The sequence below is a fragment of the Halteromyces radiatus genome (genome assembly GCF_025201355.1).
Source record: "Halteromyces radiatus strain CBS 162.75 chromosome Unknown BX664scaffold_1, whole genome shotgun sequence".
In the NCBI taxonomy this organism is placed as follows: domain Eukaryota; kingdom Fungi; phylum Mucoromycota; class Mucoromycetes; order Mucorales; family Cunninghamellaceae; genus Halteromyces; species Halteromyces radiatus.
The window spans coordinates 2,228,361-2,247,529 of NW_026251687.1; the positions used below are offsets into that span (position 1 = coordinate 2,228,361).

Consider the following 19,169-nt stretch of genomic DNA (forward strand, 5'->3'; position numbering starts at 1 on the left):
ATGGCGGTGATTCAATGATGGCAACACCAAAATGATACAAGTTTATGTGAACAATCGCATCATCTTTTTAGTGAATGATAACATGTTAACAAATCATTAACGTGATAATAATTTCCTGAGTTCATAGTCCTTCCCTTTTTTTTTAAGGTTATAATTTTCACTTAACCTTTCCTTTTGAATCCACTGGCGACACACAACTGGATAGAAAACAAAAAGAAAGGTAGATGATACCATTTTGATATCAATGATATTATCGAAAAAAAAGATGTAATTTTATCCCATATTCTGGAATCATATATAAAAAGAAAGGATTTTTTTCTATTTTCCAATCATCTTAATTTTTCTTTTTTATTATTTTCTTTCATCGATCTTACAATCTATCTATCTATCTTTCTATTTATATATATATATATTAATACAGATACATTATATAAAAAAAACAAAAATGGTAGATAACAATATAGTGAATGAAAAGATCGAAATCAATCAATTGGAACAAAAATCAAATCTGGCCATCAATGATAAAGTAGATAGATATTTAACATCATCAGAAAAGAGTAGTGATGTGGAAAGTATTGAAACGGATGATAGTTATGATCCTGGTTTGGAATGGTCTCCTGAAGAAGAACGTCGTATTATAAACAAAATTGATATTCGATTGATGTCTTTTGTTCTATTAATGACTTTTGTGTTGAATATGGATAGAACTAATATTTGTAAGTCTAATTTCAATGCAAAAATCATATTTATACTCCGTTCTTTTATTTATAATTTTCTTTTTTCTTTTAGCCAATGCTGTATCTGATAACTTGGCTGCTAATCTTGGTTTTACAAACGATGGTGTGAATACTGGTACTCTTTTACATTCAGGTACTAAAAAAAAAAAAAAAAAAAAGAAAGATACCATATAGAATAACTATTTTTTTTCTTTCTTAGTACTCTTTACTGTGGTAACTCTTCCCAATAATGCCATTGTCAAAAAAGTAGGTGCTCATTTATGGATTCCTATTCTAATGTCTTCTTGGGCCATTGTCACCTGGGCACATATTTTTATCACTGTAAGTACACAATCAAAGCTTGTATTGAAAATCAACTCATCTATTTATCTAGGACTTTTCTTCCTTCTTGGCAGTACGCGCTTTTATTTCCATCACTGAAGCTGGCTTCATTCCATCCTGTTTAGCTTATCTCACTGGTTTTTATACTTCAAGAGAATTATTAACTCGTTTAGCATGGTTCTGGGGTAATAAAGGAAAAAAAAATCATATAGAATTCAGATGGATTGACTCTTTTTTTTTTTTTTAGGCATTCAATCATTTGCAAGCGCTGTTTCTGGTTTGATTTCTTTTGGCGTATTCCGATTAGCTGGTATAGGAGGACTCTATGGATGGAAATGGCTCTTTTTGATTGATGGTTTGTTCACCCAATTGATTGGTTTGATTGCCTTCTTATATTTGCCTTCTGGACCTGGAAAGACTTCTACCGTTCTTTGGGGCAAAAAAGGTTGGTTCACGGAACGAGAACGGAAGATTGCTGTGACACGATTAGTACGAGATGATCTCACCAAGACAGAACAAATGAAAAAAGTACAATGGTCAGATGCCAAACTGGCACTTTTGGATACCAATCTTTGGACACATTTGATTATCACGTTTTTAGGTGTCATGCCCACCACTCCTATAGGAACTTACTTGCCTACCATGATTCGCTCTTATGGATTCGATGTTACCACTGCCAATCTTTTGACAGCTCCTTCTTATATCATCAGTTTGATCATCTCCATTGCCTTGGCTCGGTTTTCTGAACGATTTGGTTATATGGGTTTTATCAGTGCTATTCAGGTCCTTTGGGGTACAGTTGGTTATTTGGCCCTTGAATTCGTCCCTCCTACTACTGGCCGATGGGGAATGTATGCTGTGGCTCTCTTTACTGCCTCTACTCCATTCTTTCATGGTTTACATATTGCGTGGTAAGTTTTTTTTTTTAGAAAAAAAAAAGAATAGAAAGGTTTCTAATATATTCAATTTCTCTCTCTCTCTCTCTTTTTTTTTTTTTTTATCTTATGGTAGGATGTCTGCTAATTTGGCTCCCATTGGAAAAAGAACCTTAGCATTAGGTGCTATTATTGGGTTTGCAAATATTTGTGGTGTACCTGGATCTCAAATTTACCGTAAGTTCTTCCTTTATCAAAAATGAATGATCTAGTTGGAAGTTAACGATGTTCTCCGTTTATCGTCATCATCATCATTAGAAACCAAGGATGCTCCATATTACCATACCGGAAACTGGGTTCTTGTTGGTATTACTGTGGCCTGTGCTATTCTATTGATCTTCCAACATTTCCGATACAAATATACCAACCAATATCGCGAACGAAAATGGAATGCAATGACCGAAGACGAAAAAAACAATTATTTACTGACCACCAAGCATCAAGGCAGTGAACGATTGGACTTTCGATTTGACATCTGAAAAAAAAAACAAGTAGTGCATTTTTTTTTTCTTCGAACTTTATATTATATCATCTACTTTCTTCCTATATCTATCTATTTAGTTATTATCTTCATTTTTTTTTTATTTTATTTATCATTCGATTTGTATCATATCTTCATAATAAAAAAGAATATCATTTTATCATCTTTTATCATCTACCAAGATCTACCATCCATCATTCTCTCGTTATTATATATTCCCAATACGAAACCTGCCAAAAAAAAAAAAACCTCTCGTACCATAGTATAATACAAATAGTACTTTATATGTATGCTTGAAGATGTTTTCTTTTGATCCTGAGCTGTTTTATGGTTCCAACCAGAGAAGCTCCAAAGAAAAGAATCATAAATACAAAGCTAAATTAAAAAGATGTTCTCTTGCAGCTTTTGGTGACAATCCTCCTGATATTAGACGTGTTATTATCGCTTCTGATACTGCTGCTGCTGGTATTTGATTCTTCTGCATATGATGCTACTGGCTTCTGGTTCTGATCCTGGCAGTATTAACATTACCGTTCCTCCTCCTAGTTCATAAGGTGGCCCTAATTGTGCTTCTAATATTGATGTTTGTAGTCATTACCTCGAAATGGATCCATCTTTAACCGAAATCTTTTCTTTTTCTTTAGAAAAAAGAGTCTCTCATATTTGTTGTGTATCTCAACATCATTCTAATAAAGTAAAATTTAACTGTTTAAAAAACGAAATAATTTTGGGATATGAATAATAGAAGAATCATATAATAAATGAAACATTTTATTAACATAATAAAGTACGCTGGATTTTCTAAATAATGATTTATGATGGAATGATGAATGATGGACGATGGATGATGGATGATGCGCCAAGTGTAAATGCAAAAGGATTCGTAAAACATAACCAAAAAGTCTTTCGAATATCCGTCCATTCCAAATATTATCAAGATTAGTAGAAAGAGCCTGAGTTGCAGTTGATTTGAGGCTTGATGGTAAAGTGGTTCCAGACAGCGAGTCAATCGAATTTTTGTCCACTAATAGTTTGGCAAAATAAAAATAATGCGTAATAGACAACGGATGACGCCTTAACCAAAAAAAAAAAAAAAAAAAAAAAAAAAAAAAAAAAAGAACCTGTGAGTGTATTTGCTGATAAAATGAGAATAGGCTGATTATGCTTACCTTATGCCACGTAGTTTTCTAAAGTCAAACGCATGTCTAAACACCATAGCTTCTTTTTTTTCAAAGGATTGTCATTTTTGTCCTCAGCATCACAATCATAGCCGACATTAGCTCTTCGCACCAATTGGCATAGTATATTTTGGCAAAGAAACGAGTGAAAGCCCATGAGTTTTTTTTGATGGTATTCCAATGTTCAGGAAAAATCATCACCTTCTACAAAATCCGATCTTGGAGCAGGCCAGGTAGCAGGGGTGCGTAATTCATATCCATAGAGTAAAAATGAGGAACTGTACTTGGTGACATCGTTAGGCATCGTTCGTATTGCTAATATGGCATCCGCCAAGCACACATCCCATTGGTCACGCTGTTTTCTGTCTCTTGCTATCTTTGACAAAGTTTGGAAAAAAAGATATTGCACACGGTCGATGACATCAGTATTTTGCAAATAAAGGACAGAGTTGGCGATTTGCTGTCTAATTGTTTGTGATCATTTCTCGCAGTCGAGCGAAGCAGTCATCATTCATGTATTGTAGTTGTTGACGATTTAATGTAATGTTGTCGTTGATGGCTTGATTGACTTTACGTACAAGCCCTTGATCGTCGTCGTCTTCCTATGTCCTCGAGGCCTTAAAATAATATGCGAAAGGATTTCACCACCGTATATACCCACGACGTTGTTGCTTCCACTTGTACATCTGCTGCTAACTAGATTTGAAAAGTGCAGATAACTTCTACCTAGCTATCAAAGTTGGAATGAGGAGAAGACAAAAGATAAAACGAAGAAAAAGAAAAGAGAGAAGGTGATAAAAACAAAAAGAAAAAAGGAGTGGAAGAAATATGATAAAAAAATAAAATAAAATAAAACAATCAATTCTGACTCAGACTATTCACTTTAAATTGAGACAAAAAAGAGTAAAAAGATACCGACAAAGGAAAAATCAATTTGAGAGCGAGGGAGTATCAATTTGGGAGTGAAGGGAATATCAAATTAAGAATGAAGGGAAAATCAAATTGAGAAAGAAGAGAAAATCAAATTGAGAGCGAAGGGAAAAATCAGATTAGAACATCAAGTATGTTCGAACACTGATGCAAACAAGTCTCTAGTCATAGCACAGAAAAGAAGAAAATAAATACAATCCACAAGGAAACATCCAGTAATGCAACAAGCTCTCTCTCTTTTTTTTTTTTTTTTCGTCTGTATGTATATTTTATCTCACATATTAATCTCTTGTCTAGTAAATTTGTTCATTCTTTGATGATTTTATAAATGTGATGTTTATTTCTTATTAACTAAAATGAGCGGGCTATAAGGCAATCAGGGACACATGTGCTATGTTTGTCACAATATCTGTTGAACTCAGCTGTTTCAGCAGGATGAGCACCATGAGAGAGAGATTGCTATTATTACGAGCACTCATACTTCTTTGGATCATAATATTAAACTATCTTAACCATTATACTGAAAATCAGGGGAGCATTATGCGGGTGAAACAAAGACGGTGATGATTCTATAGGATAACGGTAGAAATGGCAAACTCCATGGTTTATGAATATGATAATGACGAGAATGATGGATCAATGGATCATTGGACAATTGGTCGATGAATTATGACGGATTATGAAGGACGATGATGGATGGTGCCAATTAATTTTAACAAAAAAAAAAAAAAGGCTCTATAACCTATGTCCTCATTGAGAATATAAGGACCACATGTCAATAGCCCATACCTTTTCAACAAAATTAAACAGTCATATAAATCTTTGATTTCTGAAAGTTCAAGCTGATAATCAGAGAGTTTATTAGCAAAAAAAAAAAAAAAAATAAGAATAGAAATGTGCTTCTATTTATTATTCCTAAGATGTATGACACGATTCGGCACATAAGGCAGGGTTCTTACAACAGTCATTAAACTTTTGAATTTCACTAGGGTCAATTTCACAAACTTGTCTAAAGTAATAGAGGTCCCACCAGTTATTTCTTTTTAAATAGTTACATACACATTTTGTCAATAAGTTGCTTTGAAGAATAGTTGAACCAGTATGACAGGCATAAATATTGGCAGAGACTTCTTTTAGTAAAAAACTAAAAACTAGAAGCATCAAGCATAAAGTTGTTTTCGTGTTCATGATACCCATCACTCTAACCAAGAGCAGTAGTTGAATGAGGGACGAATAAAAAAAAATGAATTTAAGGAAGACAAATGTTGTTTTTATTTCAATGGTAGAAAAACAAAGCAATATATATAAGAAAAATTAATCTTCCAGAATTCAGGTGGGTTTACAGTACCGGGAAAATCTATAAAGCAGGAGAATCAAAACGTTGATCTCCAGTCTGTCTAAACATCTCCTATGTTTATGTCGTAATGTTAATCTAGTTGGTAATTTGTTTGTTAGAAGTATCCACCAACTACGACGAACTCCATGTGGATGTATGCTAATTCGATGCTGCTGATTTGTTGTGTACAATACACTATGTAAGGCGGGGAAGACAAATACAAGCAAAAAAAAAAAAATAAAAAATAAAAAATAAAAAAAGGAGAAAAGGAGAAAAGAGAAACTGCGAAGTGAGTATGAAAATAAGATCGCCTCCATGTCCTTTTTTTTTTTTTATTTTGCAGACTGCGTGATGCTGTTCCCTTTTACCACTGATGAACATCATACAAGAGAGAAAGATTGCTATTGTCATGAGTACTCATATACCTTTAGACGCAATACTAAGCTACTTAAACCATCATACTGACAAGCAGGAGAGCATTATGCAGGTGGACTAAAGATGATGATGGTTCCATGATACAAAGGTAAAACTGATAAACTCCAAGTTTATGAATATGATGATGATGATGATGGATCAGTAATGACGAATGGTAAATGAATTATGACGAATTATGATGAAAAATGATGATGGATAATCATAATATCCTGCAGTCTGCAAAATAAAAAAAAAAAAAAAAAGAGAGAGAAAAGAGGGAGAGAGCACGAAAATACGATCCTTTCCAGATTTTTCTTTTTCTTTTTATTTTTTTATTTTTATTTCGCAGGCTGCAGGGTATTGCTCCCTTTTATCACTGCAGAAGACCATGAAAGGGATTGTTATTGTTACGAGCATTCACGCCTCTTCAGATTGTAAGATCAAACTACTTGAACAATCTTACTGAAAAGCAGAGGAGCATTGATGAACAAAGACGATGATGATGATGACGATACCAGGATATAAGGGTAAAAATAATAAAATCTATAGTTTATGAAGATAATGACGGTGATAAAAGAAGCTCTTTTATTAGGATTTAGAAGACGCAGAGAATCTTCACTATTCTAATTTTGTCAAGTTGAGGAATTATAGCCTAAACTATGTGATGGGATCAAAAAAAAAAAAAAAAAAACTATATACATGTACAAGAGTAATATATACAAAAAGGGGAATGGGGTAATGGTAGAGAGCATCTGGATGTGAGTGCTTTTATTTTTTTTGAGATGATGATGATCCTCCAAAGTGTATCTATGATGACAACACTATGATAATGATTCTGTGACGATGATTCCCTGATGACTACATGATGATGACAAGTATGATCTACTTATTGTTTGCTGTTGTTATCACAACATTTCTTTTATTTGGAAAAGAAAAAGTGGTACTAATCATTGAAATGTTGGTAAACCTATGCCTAATGCTGATCTTTTTTTTTTTGTGGAACTTTGAAAATAAGATCATGTCGAACAAGTTTTATTTGTTTTTGTTTTTCTGTGTTACGAATATTTTATAATATGGCGTATTACGTTTAAAATCACGATAAGACTCTACATTACACTAAATTTATTTTTGATGAATTTGTGGCAACAAACGATGTATAACTTAAACGGAATTCTATTTACCCGATCAAAATAAAACTAGAATTTTTTTTACCTTGGCCACAACATATGAAACGGAGCTCATAAAAAAAAAAGGTTCTAATATAGAAAAAAAAAGAGAAACCTATCCATTTGAAATACCAGCCGAAATTAAATACAGAGAGGGTAGATCAATTGACAAATTTTATTGTTTTGACATCAATCAATTACTATAAATACTAATAATAATAATAATAATAATAAGATAAAACTACTAAGAAGGATAATTGGTATGTAAATAAAGTAAATAGATCAACTTAACAGCAGATTTCATCAAGTTCGCCTATACAAAAAAAAAAAAAAAAAAAAATTGAGTCATTCCAGAACATAAAATGACCTTGTGATACCGCCAAAAACACTGTGTCACATAGCTATTTCCTTTATATATTTTTTTTCTTTTCGGTTAATAGGGTGGGTAACTTACAACAGCTAATCATCAAAACAAATAAAAAAAATAAAAAATGTCAGTTCTTCTTTCCTTTAAACACAAAAAATATCTCTTCTTTTTTTTTTGGTAACTTACCAGATAGCTTCAAGAGCACAGCAGCAGCAGATAGCTTCCAAACATCCCTTAACACAACCACCACCTCTCAATCTGCAAAGTGAAAAATAAAAGATAATCAATAAAGGAGATAAATCCCTTGTTTCATTTCTTATTTTACCTCAACAAGGAGTTGGTAGCATTTTCTAAACAACAAAAAAAAGAATGAATGATATGATATAAAGAATAGATGAAAATGATTATTTATTTACCATCTTGTTGCTTCAATTGTTCAGTAGCATTGACTTGACGTTCAGTGGTCATAGTAACTTGAGGAGCAGGATAAGCTTCAGTGTTGGGCATAGCAATAGGTTGACTATATCGAACATAAACAATCGATATATGAATGATTTCCTTTTTTTTTTTTATCTATTTTACCTCATGTTGATAAATAGAGAATAGGTTGTATAGAATAAAAAAAAAAAAAAAAAAAAAGGAAAAGAAAAAAAAAAAGTGATCTCCCCACCTCTTTTTCTTTTTATAGTGCTTTTTTTTTATATAGCACCTTTGAAACGGCGCTGCTTGGCCAAACTAAAAAAGACACGAGTAAGCGTTATTTTTATGCTTCTTGGCGTGCACTTACATCATTCTCTTATTTTGTTTAACAATGACGACTTTTATTCTATCATTTTTTTTTGGAACTTTAAAAAAAAAGGAGTCAAATGAGGGATGATCATGATATGTATTTCATTTCATATTGGATCTTTATTAGAGAGTATATAGAAAAAAAAAATAAGCTAAACTAAAAATGATAGTAGAAAAGAGAAAAGGGATAAGCATGATCAAAATATATGATAGCCTATTCGCTGAAAATAGAATGCAAATTATCTATACTACCAATAGAAGGTTTCCCTTTTCAAGCATTCTTCGTTGAATCTAAAGTAACAGGATCACCCATTCCCCATACCCAACGAATTCTACCACTTTTCCCATACACAGGTTCAAATTCATGATGTCTGACCAATGATACTACAATCCAACTATTCATTAGGAAAAAGAAGAGACTTGCCAACCATAATGAAAAAAATGTATTCTGTCCAAGAAATTCCAGTTGATACGCCGATTGAAGCCAAAGTCCCTTTAATCATTGTTTAACAAAAAAAAAAAAAAAAAAAAAAAAAAAGAAGCTGAGTCAATATAACCAAAATTCTAATCATGATTATTATTATTATTACCTGTCCAGCAATCCAAGATAATATTAAAAAGATACCTTTCCATTTCAATTGAATATCAGTAGATGGTAAGATCAATGGGAAAAGACATATATACCACATAAAATACTATTAAATAAAATTGAGTTGTCATTCATTTGATTTTTTTTTTCCTTGTTCAATTACCTGGGAAGTACAAACTTTATTGAATGTGACAAATAAAAAAGTTTGAATAAAACAGGCAAAAAAGACATCCTTGGCAAACACAATTCCTGTCACAGTTACCATCGCCAGTTGAGGTACAAAAGCTAATAATCCCATCCATGGATGTTCAAATCCAAGATACATCTGATAAAACCATATAGAGAAATTGTGTCGATGATCTTTTCTGGTAATATGATATAAATAAGTATTTTCCATAAAGTCATCACCATATCTATTTTAAATACATATATAGAGTTAAGTCATAGTTTTTTTCTAATTAATCCTTTCTTTACATTTGATACATTGTCCAGGTAAATAAGAAAAAAACAGCACCACTACAAAGTCCAAACATGAGTCGAGTAGGTGAACAAAATAAAATGATTTGTCTTAAACCTTCCACCAAGTAATAAGAAAAGGAACCAAAACCATCCTTGTCAACCACTCTATCATCCTCTTGTTCTTCTTTTTTCTTATCATCAATGTTGATCATTATAGTAGTTTTGGTAAGAGGAGACGATACACCCAAGGAGATAGCCAAACGAGGTAAGGAGACATGTAAAAGATAAAGACGCAGTCGTTGATAGGAATGCATAAGGGAAGGCCAGGAGTGAGTAGGTTGTCCATAACGATCATTATCCAACAAAAATAGTAATGGTACGACATAAATAATGGGATAGATTTTGAAATGGACAGACAAACCAAAGAGAGCACAAGCTGGATAAAACTGTCGAGTCAACATCAGATATAAGGTACCTAGAACCATAATGCCTAGTAATGATTCTGCATTTCCACGTGTAGAAATATTTGCCACCATAGGATTCAATAACCATAAACAATCAAACCAAAGTGCTCGTTGCGATGGCATGCCTCGAAGGACAAGAATACGATGTATCAAGTATCCGACTCCAATATCTGCCAATGCAAATAACCATTTACCAAACGAAGGATGTAAGATAATGTTGGGAGTGAGAAGCCAAGCTAATAATGGTGTATATCGATAAGTCGCCCGTTCATAAGGAGAGCCGCCTTGTACTACGAAACGCGCTGCATCTGTAAAAACGATATAATCAATATCTGTGTACTTGACAGTCATATGCGCGTCTTGCCATTCTCCATAAAGTAATAAGATCACTCGAAGTAGGATAGATGCTATAAGAAGATGAGAAAATGTCAACCATGATGTTGTTGTTGTTGTTGTTCTATTGATTGGCATTTCGTTGTATATAATTTAGGTTGGTGAATAAATATTATCTATATATCTATATATATGTATGTAAATTATCAAGGTATCAATTCGACCAGATCTATTTGATAAGGAACAAATAAAAAATAGAAAAGAGTTCAATAGTCCATTTTCCACTGTATTTTGATTTTCTTTTTTCTTACCCATAATCTGGTCCTAAAGGAAAAAGGAATACAAAGATGACTGAAGAAGTAAGCAGACAAGCTGTATAGTTTTTGAACTGAAAAAAATAAAGACTTCAATTCATAGTCCGACATCCACTTTCTCCACAGTGTCTATTACTATTTTGCCATGAATTGATTCATCATTGATAAAGATAGATAGAAAGATGATTTTACCTAAAATTTTTTATTATTAGTTACTTTTCTTTATTGATAAAAAAAAAACATATCATAATCTAACCTAGTAAGAAAAAAAAAAAGAAAGGTGTAGGATGGACTGATGTACACGTGAGAACTTCATTTTCAACACCGAATCAAAACGGACCTCTTCCTTTTTTTTTTCCCTCTTTTACTGTATGCCAATTCTTTTATCTTCCCACCTTTTAGATACATTGATTGTTTCTTTATTTGTATTTAATTTCTTTCTATTCATATCATATTTTTGACTTTAATATTCCCTTCACTTTACTTTTCCTTTCTTTTTTTTCGTTGTGGTACTTCCTTTAAACCACTCGTCATATATATATATTTTTTGAATAGTTTCTCGAATCCAACAATAACAACAATATTTTACTTGATGCATCAAAGTCGTATTGATTTACTCAAGATAACTCAGGTAAATAAATAAATAATAATAAAAAAAACATATTATAATAATATAAAATGATATCTTTTATCTGTTTTTTGTAGGTCAGCGATGTCCAGTTAGAAAAAGGACAAGAAATACTCAATGGTACACTTCATCTTACTGTACATAATCTTATATTCAATCATACTGAAGGAGAACTATGGGTAAAGAAAAATAGAAAAGAAAAAGATGGATAATAGATAACTTAATATATTATTTATAGATACCCTATCCCATTATTCATACAGTGGAACGTAAACCTCCTTCCTTACAATCTGGTCGTCATCCTCTTACTATACGGTGTCGTGACTTTTTGATTGTTACCCTTGCTTTATTAAAAGATGGAGAAGCTCAAGATGTATTTGATAGTATCCAAAAATTGACTTGTATCAGTAAGTTATTTACTTCATATTTTTTTTTTTTTTTTGATTTATTAAATTTTTTTTTTTTTTTTAAAAAAAAAAATTAGATTCAACGGAACAACTTTATGCATATAGTTATCAACCTTGTACACCTTTTACTTCTACTGATGGTTGGAAAATATATGATCCCCTTCAAGAATATGCAAGAATGGGTGTAGGTAGTAAAACTGATGCTTGGCGATTTTCTACTATTAATCGTGGTTATTCGGTAAATAGCGGTAACAAGAAAAAAAAAAAAAGTAGAAATATTTTATATTCATTTGGTTTTCATTACAATTAGTATTCTCCAACATACCCTAGAACATTGATTGTCCCAACAAAAATTAGTGATAATGTATTGAATTATGCAGCAAAATATCGTAGTAAGGCAAGAATTCCAGCATTATCATATCTTCATTGGCACAATATGGTACACACAAAACAAAAGATTTATTATATATGTATAAAACATTTATTCACTTTATATATATATATATAATTTGGATTAGGCAACTATTACTCGAAGTAGTCAACCTATGGTTGGATTCAAACAAGCAAGATCTATTCAAGATGAAAAATTAATTGAAGCTATCTTTGCATCTAATGTACCTACAGCACCGAATGGACAAACTGTATATGGATCAACAGCTGCAAATATGATTGTAGATGCTCGACCTATGGCTAATGCAATGGGAAATGTTGCTCGTGGTGCTGGAACGGAAAATATGGATAACTATCGAAATTGTAAAAAAATTTATATTGCTGTGGATAATATTCATGTTATGCGTGATAGTTTGGCAAAAATGAGTGAAGGTAATACTAAAAGGAATGGAGAGAAAATTTAGTTATTAACCATCCTTTTTGGAGATTAGCAATGCAAGGCACTGACAACAATGGACAAGTAAATCGAGCAGGATTGGTACGATCGAATTGGTTGAAACATATTGGTACACTGATAGAAGGCACATTGGCGATTGTAAAAAACATTCATGTATATAATTCACATGTCTTGGTACATTGCTCAGATGGATGGGACAGAACGGCTCAATTGGTATCGATAAGCGAATTATGTTTAGATCCTTACTACCGTACATTACGAGGTATTCAGATCTTGATCGAAAAAGAGTGGATATCATTTGGACACAAATTTGCGGATCGATGTGGACATTTATCAAACGAAAAGTACTTTGTGAATTTGGCAAATACTGGTGGTAATGCAGCAACGAACACAATTAAGGACATGCAAAACAAATTTTACAAATCCAATTATTATCAAAAGGAAACAAGTCCTGTATTCCATCAATTCCTGGATTGTGTCTATCAATTACTCCAACAGTTCCCCACTCGATTTCAATTCAATGAACAACTTTTGATTGATTTACATTATCATGTCTATTCCTGTCAATTTGGAACCTTTTTATTCAACTGTGAAAGTGAACGTACCAATCATCATCCTCAATCAAAAACCTACAGCTTATGGGATTATATCAACTCGAATAGTGAAAAATATATCAATGACATGTATGACCCTAAAAAGGATTTGGATCTTGTCGATGGTGGTGGTGTCCTTTTTCCAGAATATTCAGATATTCAGTATTGGGGTGGTCTTTTTAATCGACAACAGGATGAATTCTTGGATCCTGTTATGTATAATAGTGGTAGTGCTTTGGAAGGTCCATTATAGTTTATTCTTTTCTCTCTCTTTTTTTTTTTTTTTTTTTTGAATAATAAAAAAAAAAGATATCTTTTTATTGATTTTGGTGTATTTGAATGGTATGAATGTAGAAAAAAAAAATAAGGGTATGGAAATAAATATATATAAATATGGTACGATTTCTATTCTATACTATCTAGTACTTTTTTGGCCCATTTTTCCAAGTCGACTTTTTCATGTATGGATGATTGAATATATGCATGATTCTAATGATATAAAAATTTTATAAAATTAGTTTTTCATCCTATATTCCTTTTTACTTGTTATTACCATAAGATCTCCAGGTGTAGCACGTAATGATGTATCCTTGACCAAACTAAAAATAAAGAGATAAGTTATTATTATTATTATTTTATCTTTTCTATCTCTTACCATTTACTAACAAAATCAACTAAAGGAGTAGGGTATTTCTCTTTATCATCAGGGAAACATGGGACAGGTTCGTTGACAATATGTTGTAACATTTCAAAAATGGATAAAGAAGTATCACCATCTGGAGGAAAAGGAAATCTTCCCATGGCCAATTCCATCAACATAATACCAAGAGACCAAACATCGGATGTCACTGTATATGGTGATCCTTTAATCCTTTCCGGCTATCAAACCGATATAAACATTCAAAAAAAAATGAGTCTTTTTTTTTTTTTTTTTTTTTTGCCTTTTTTCTATTTACTTACACTCATATAAGAACTAGTGCCTACAAAGGTATCTGCCAATGAATCAATCAATTGTCCTGAAACACCAAAATCACATAATTTGATACGACCTTGAGAATTGACAAGCACATTGGATGGCTTCAGATCTACATTTGATAATAATAATAATTAAGTACTTTTTCTTTTTCTTTTTCTTTTTTTTTTTTTTTATTACCTCGATGAACTATTCTATGTTCATCATATAAATAAATCAATCCATCCACAACCTGTAGAAAATAAATATTAGTCATCAAGGATAACATAAAAAAAAAAGACTACTTGCAGCAAAAGCGATCTTTTTCAAAACATCTAATGGAATAGGCCCAAGTTTCTTATAAATTCGATCTAAAGATCTATAATCCAAACAAAAAAGGTCTAGTTATTCTATTACAAATCATTAAAATTATGTTTCTTACCCTACTTCCATGAATTCCATACAAATCGAAATATCTCCACCATGCATAAAGGCACCATAGAAGCTAACGATATGTTTTGAGTTGCAATCATGCATAAAATGAAGTTCTCGAATGATTTGTTTTCGAACATTGATATTGGCTTCAACATGTATTACCTAAAAAATTTTGACTTTCTTAAAAAAAAAAAAAGAATAGATGTTTTCTTCTTTTTACCTTTCTTGCCATGATGGTATTTGACCGTTCATGTAATACCTTATAAACTGCACCACCATTACCACGTCCAAGTTCATCTAAAGTTTGAAAGTCATCCGGTCGCAAGTCAAGTTGAAGTTCCAAACCGATTTCAAGGTCACCAAGTTGTTCACATAGTTTGGCATATTCTTCTTCGTCTGCTGTTCTTGGACTGGTATGTAGCACCACAGGTGAATCTTCCAAAGTAAGGTTTTTGAAATTACGTTTCTTTCGAAGTGGTGACTTTAATGCCATTGATATATAATAGAAAATAAGAAAGAAGGAAAGGAAAGAAAAAAAAAATAAAAAGTAGATTTTTCCGTGTTGTTTGTGTGTGAAAAGAAAATCACCTTGATTGTGATATATCGCCTTTCAGTCCCCGCTAGTGCCTCAACATAATATACCAATAACAATAATGGCAAATATTAATAATACTGTAATAATAATTATAATAATTGTAATAAAGACATGATCATCGCAAAGTATGAATGTTTAATCAGTTGTCTTATTATAGTATTAGTTTTTTTTTTTTTGAATCAAGTCGAGACCCTTTTTTGATTTCATTTGACACACACCCCCTGAGTTTATTCACTATATTGACTACTTAAAAAAAAATGTCATAAACACTTTTTTTATTATTATTTCCTTGAATGGTTAATTGTCATCATGCCTATTTTCTCTAAAGAAATATTGATACTGGTGGCAATATGCGGACTGTAAAAACAGGATACTCCTTTTGGATGGAAGTAACCCAGCAATCAGGTACAAGCAATAGAAAAAGGGATCTTCATTGACAGTTTTTATATATATATATGAAACTCTGTTTATCCTTCTTTTTGGCTTTTCTTTCCAAATACATCACAGGCCAATTATGTGAAATATCTTTTTTTTTTTATATCTTCTTGATAATATTTCATCTGATTTGATTTGACATCTCTCTCTCTCCCACAATGCTCTGATGATATTGATACATTTACCAATTAAAGATCATGTCAAGTGATTAAGTTATTTTTTTTTCCAACTAGTCTACATTGATAATCGTTTGAGTTTTTTTTTTTTTTTTTTTTTTTTTTTTTTTTTTAAAAAAAAAAAGATCTTTTGTCAAAATGTGGCAAATGCTTAACAAAGGTTTAACTTTGACTGAATTTGTAGATCAAGGGCTCACCTATCGAAATGGATCTTCTTTTCACTTCATAATAGAGTTTTTCACGTGTATACAGCTTTTCGGAAGAAAGGATAAATAAAGAGAAAGAGTCAAGAAGAAAAAAAGGGGTCCAATCATCCATTTCATAATAATGAGTCTTGGCATGGGATTACCTTGTGCTTCATATGGTAAGTGTGTGGCTTACTATCGTTCATATCATCCTTTCCTTTTATTTCTATGAAAATGGTTTCCATTTATCCTTGAATGAAACACACAAATATTGAGCTAGAGTCCTTTTTTTTTTATATATTACCTTTTTCTTGTCTGATCTTGATGTACTCTATCATCTAGACAAGCCTTGTTACACCGAGACACGAAAGTGAAGGATGCGTAGTAGAGTGTCAAGTTGTACCAGATAATGAAGCAAGGGTTGATGGTTATGATAGGAGAATCGATGACATCATTCGCTCTGAAGAAGATTTGTATTAAGAGTGAATCAAATAATTTGCAATTTTTTTTTTACTTTGCACCGCAGTTTTGGTATGGTGGTGAACTAGAAGCGGAGTTGACTCACAGAACAAAAAAAAAAAAAAAAGTGCATAAGCTGCGGTGGATAGGGTTTGCAACCAAAATTGGTAAAAGTGGCACTGTTGGTGTACCTTTCCTCGGGAATTCAAAGTATAAATACTTAGAGATTCGAAGAAAAAAAGAAAAGACCTTATCCTTCTTTCTTTCTTTTCTTTTCCTTTTTTTTTTATTTTTTTTTCTCTTCATGTCAGAACTCATCAGTGTGTGGGGTGAACTTATTTTAACATGGTTATGGCGATTGACGGAAGAAACTTTTTGGGTACAACTTTTTGGTGATCGACTCCTTCAATTATTGAAACGATACTTTGGCAATGATGTTGTTTTATGTGGCATGTTGTTTTATATTACTCGTAAAGTATTCTTTCCAATTCATGATAAAAAAAAATATGAACAGAATTGATACTAGTCTTTTTTTTTTTTTACGTGTTTTTCAATAATAGCCATGATTACCGCTCCTTTCAATAGTTTGATTGCTACCAGCACTACACGATTTTATAGTTATTGGTACACTACGATCAAAATAAGTCAAAAGGAAAGTGAAGTCTACAACATATTACAAAGCTTTATTGCAACCCAATTGGATGAAAGAGACTTTAGGAATGTGGAAGCCAAAGTAATGGATAAGTCAGCAGATGAGGACTTTAATGAAGACAGAGAAGGACAACAACAGGCACCCAAATTGGAATTATTTCCATGTAAGTATAACTGTTATATATAATCATTCATGACTGACAATATTTTTTTTTTTAATAATAGCGGACAAGAGTCATACTTTCTATTACAAGGGATATAAAATCTGGGTCAATATTGGTAAAGAAGCTCCTGATTCTTTTGAAAATGTCGATACGTATGGTAGTCAATTGTCAGACGTACTCAATATGGTCAATCAAGTCAATATGATGTCTATTACTATGAAAACTCGTCAAACATCTCTATTACATGGATTCTTGGAAGAATGGATTCAAATACAACACCAAAAAAGATATGGAAAGGTAAATAATGTTTTTAAATACAAAGGGGATTTCCTATTGACTAACAGTATGATCTTTATTATTGTAGACAACTATTTACAAAACTTCCAATAGTCGATATTGTGGAACTTCATGGGTTCAAGTTGGTACCAAAGTATTACGACACTTTGACTCTGTTTTTTTGAAGAAAGGTCAAAAAGAAAGACTTTTGAATGGTAAGTCAACATTGATCATGTTATTCATTATACTAAATAGGGTTTTTTATATTATTTTGTATGATTTAGATATTCAATTATTTCGACAACGAGAAAAATGGTATGCCAATCTAGGTCTTCCTCATCGTCGTGGATTTTTACTTAGTGGACCTCCTGGTACTGGCAAGACCTCCTTGGTACAATCCATTGCAAGCAAATTGAATATGAATGTAGCCATTCTCAGCATCACTTCTAACATGGACGACGAAACGATCCAATATTTATTACGTACGGTACCCTTCAACAGTATTTTATTGATTGAAGATATCGATCATTGTGATGGATTCAAGACCAAAAGCAAGGAAAAGGCGGCTCCAAAGGAAAATGGTAATTATGGACAATTGACAATGACAGGGATTTTGAATGCTTTGGATGGTGTGACGGCTCAAGAAGGTAGTATGGTGTTTATGAGTTGCAATAATATGGATGAAATCGAACCTGCTTTACTTCGACCTGGACGGATTGATCTCAAGATGGAATTAGGTTATGCGGATCGTGATCAAATCAAGGCAATGTACCATCGATTTATGGATCAAAACGATGAAGATGATGTTAAGACGCCCATGGTGTTGACTTCCTCTCAATCTTCTACACTCTCCACTAGCTCCACTGTGGTCACAGATGACGATGATGATGATGATGATGATATGAAGAAACAACAAGACGATACCCAATTGGAGGATGTAGATCGATTTGCTAATGTGATTCCTGTCAATTATGTGACTCCTGCCGAACTTCAAAACTTCTTTATCTCTCATCTAGATAGTATTCAAGCTCATGTCGATCCTATCCAATGTATCATTGATTTGGTTCCTGCGTTTTTGGAAACGGTCAAGGCAGATCGTGCTCATGCCATACAACATCGAGATGCTGGAAAGGATGAAGACAAGGCCAAGGATGAAGACAAGACCAAAGATGAAGAAAGGACCAAGGATGAAGAAAAGACCAAGGATGAAGAAAAGGATGATACCACTTAGAACCAAAAAAAAAAAAAAGGAAAAAGAAAAAATTATCTTTACGTATAGATATATTTTGGAATTGTATATAGTATTCTTTTGTATTGAAATAAACAACATATTTTATTATTAATAGTATTATGATATAATATGCAAAATAAATAAACTGCGGTAATAATCATCATAAAAATGAATATATACTGAATGACCAAAAAAAAAAAAAAAAAAAAAGGCATATAATGTTTAAAAAAAAAGGAATCATAAAAAACAGAGAGAAATCATTGGTAGAATATATATATATATAATATAATATAATAAAAAAGTATGTACGTTGGAATAGAAG

At 32.2% G+C, this 19,169-nt stretch overlaps 8 protein-coding genes across 8 annotated transcripts; 4 read left to right on the forward strand and 4 right to left on the reverse strand.

The window, feature by feature from the left end:
* Nucleotides 1-679: 679 nt before the first annotated feature.
* Nucleotides 680-2,472, forward strand: BX664DRAFT_363331 (major facilitator superfamily domain-containing protein; the record flags this gene model as incomplete). The annotated part of the gene is made up of 7 exons (XM_051548371.1): nt 680-716; nt 790-870; nt 937-1,058; nt 1,111-1,243; nt 1,306-1,969; nt 2,070-2,170; nt 2,252-2,472. The coding sequence occupies 7 exons, from the start codon at nt 680-682 to the stop codon at nt 2,470-2,472; spliced, it is 1,359 nt and encodes a 452-aa protein (XP_051404880.1).
* Nucleotides 2,473-3,201: 729 nt separating this feature from the next.
* Nucleotides 3,202-4,116, reverse strand: BX664DRAFT_354746 (uncharacterized protein; the record flags this gene model as incomplete). The annotated part of the gene is made up of 2 exons (XM_051547760.1): nt 3,644-4,116; nt 3,202-3,548 (listed from the first exon to the last, which is right to left on the reverse strand). Coding segments are annotated over exons 1-2 (393 nt in total), but the record flags the coding sequence as incomplete, so codon positions are not given.
* BX664DRAFT_345385 (uncharacterized protein) lies at nt 3,837-5,770 on the reverse strand (the record flags this gene model as incomplete). The annotated part of the gene is made up of 3 exons (XM_051547498.1): nt 3,837-4,116; nt 4,227-4,269; nt 5,638-5,770. The coding sequence occupies 3 exons, from the start codon at nt 5,768-5,770 to the stop codon at nt 3,837-3,839; spliced, it is 456 nt and encodes a 151-aa protein (XP_051404882.1).
* A 2,966-nt stretch (nt 5,771-8,736) lies between these two features.
* BX664DRAFT_272483 (PIG-M-domain-containing protein) lies at nt 8,737-10,961 on the reverse strand. Its single transcript, XM_051541185.1, has 5 exons — nt 10,811-10,961; nt 9,718-10,728; nt 9,407-9,656; nt 9,245-9,349; nt 8,737-9,147 (listed from the first exon to the last, which is right to left on the reverse strand). The coding sequence occupies exons 2-5, from the start codon at nt 10,635-10,637 to the stop codon at nt 8,926-8,928; spliced, it is 1,497 nt and encodes a 498-aa protein (XP_051404883.1). The 5' UTR covers nt 10,638-10,728; nt 10,811-10,961; the 3' UTR covers nt 8,737-8,925.
* A 144-nt stretch (nt 10,962-11,105) lies between these two features.
* On the forward strand, nt 11,106-13,553 carry BX664DRAFT_320990 (protein-tyrosine phosphatase-like protein). The gene is made up of 7 exons (XM_051543206.1): nt 11,106-11,444; nt 11,519-11,620; nt 11,680-11,848; nt 11,926-12,086; nt 12,159-12,287; nt 12,367-12,670; nt 12,730-13,553. The coding sequence occupies exons 1-7, from the start codon at nt 11,406-11,408 to the stop codon at nt 13,539-13,541; spliced, it is 1,716 nt and encodes a 571-aa protein (XP_051404884.1). The 5' UTR covers nt 11,106-11,405; the 3' UTR covers nt 13,542-13,553.
* Nucleotides 13,554-13,571: 18 nt separating this feature from the next.
* On the reverse strand, nt 13,572-15,196 carry BX664DRAFT_381883 (dual specificity protein kinase FUZ7). The gene is made up of 8 exons (XM_051549003.1): nt 14,896-15,196; nt 14,683-14,837; nt 14,550-14,619; nt 14,442-14,493; nt 14,249-14,373; nt 13,944-14,167; nt 13,842-13,887; nt 13,572-13,777 (listed from the first exon to the last, which is right to left on the reverse strand). The coding sequence occupies exons 1-8, from the start codon at nt 15,166-15,168 to the stop codon at nt 13,694-13,696; spliced, it is 1,029 nt and encodes a 342-aa protein (XP_051404885.1). The 5' UTR covers nt 15,169-15,196; the 3' UTR covers nt 13,572-13,693.
* Nucleotides 15,197-15,579: 383 nt separating this feature from the next.
* BX664DRAFT_310295 (uncharacterized protein) lies at nt 15,580-16,546 on the forward strand (the record flags this gene model as incomplete). The annotated part of the gene is made up of 4 exons (XM_051542546.1): nt 15,580-15,629; nt 16,007-16,125; nt 16,214-16,245; nt 16,409-16,546. The coding sequence occupies 4 exons, from the start codon at nt 15,580-15,582 to the stop codon at nt 16,544-16,546; spliced, it is 339 nt and encodes a 112-aa protein (XP_051404886.1).
* Nucleotides 16,547-16,791: 245 nt separating this feature from the next.
* Nucleotides 16,792-18,865, forward strand: BX664DRAFT_321000 (P-loop containing nucleoside triphosphate hydrolase protein). Its single transcript, XM_051543207.1, has 5 exons — nt 16,792-16,995; nt 17,086-17,340; nt 17,402-17,637; nt 17,705-17,831; nt 17,901-18,865. Exons 1-5 carry the CDS (start codon nt 16,830-16,832, stop codon nt 18,845-18,847), a joined length of 1,731 nt encoding a protein of 576 aa, XP_051404887.1. The 5' UTR covers nt 16,792-16,829; the 3' UTR covers nt 18,848-18,865.
* Nucleotides 18,866-19,169: the final 304 nt, after the last annotated feature.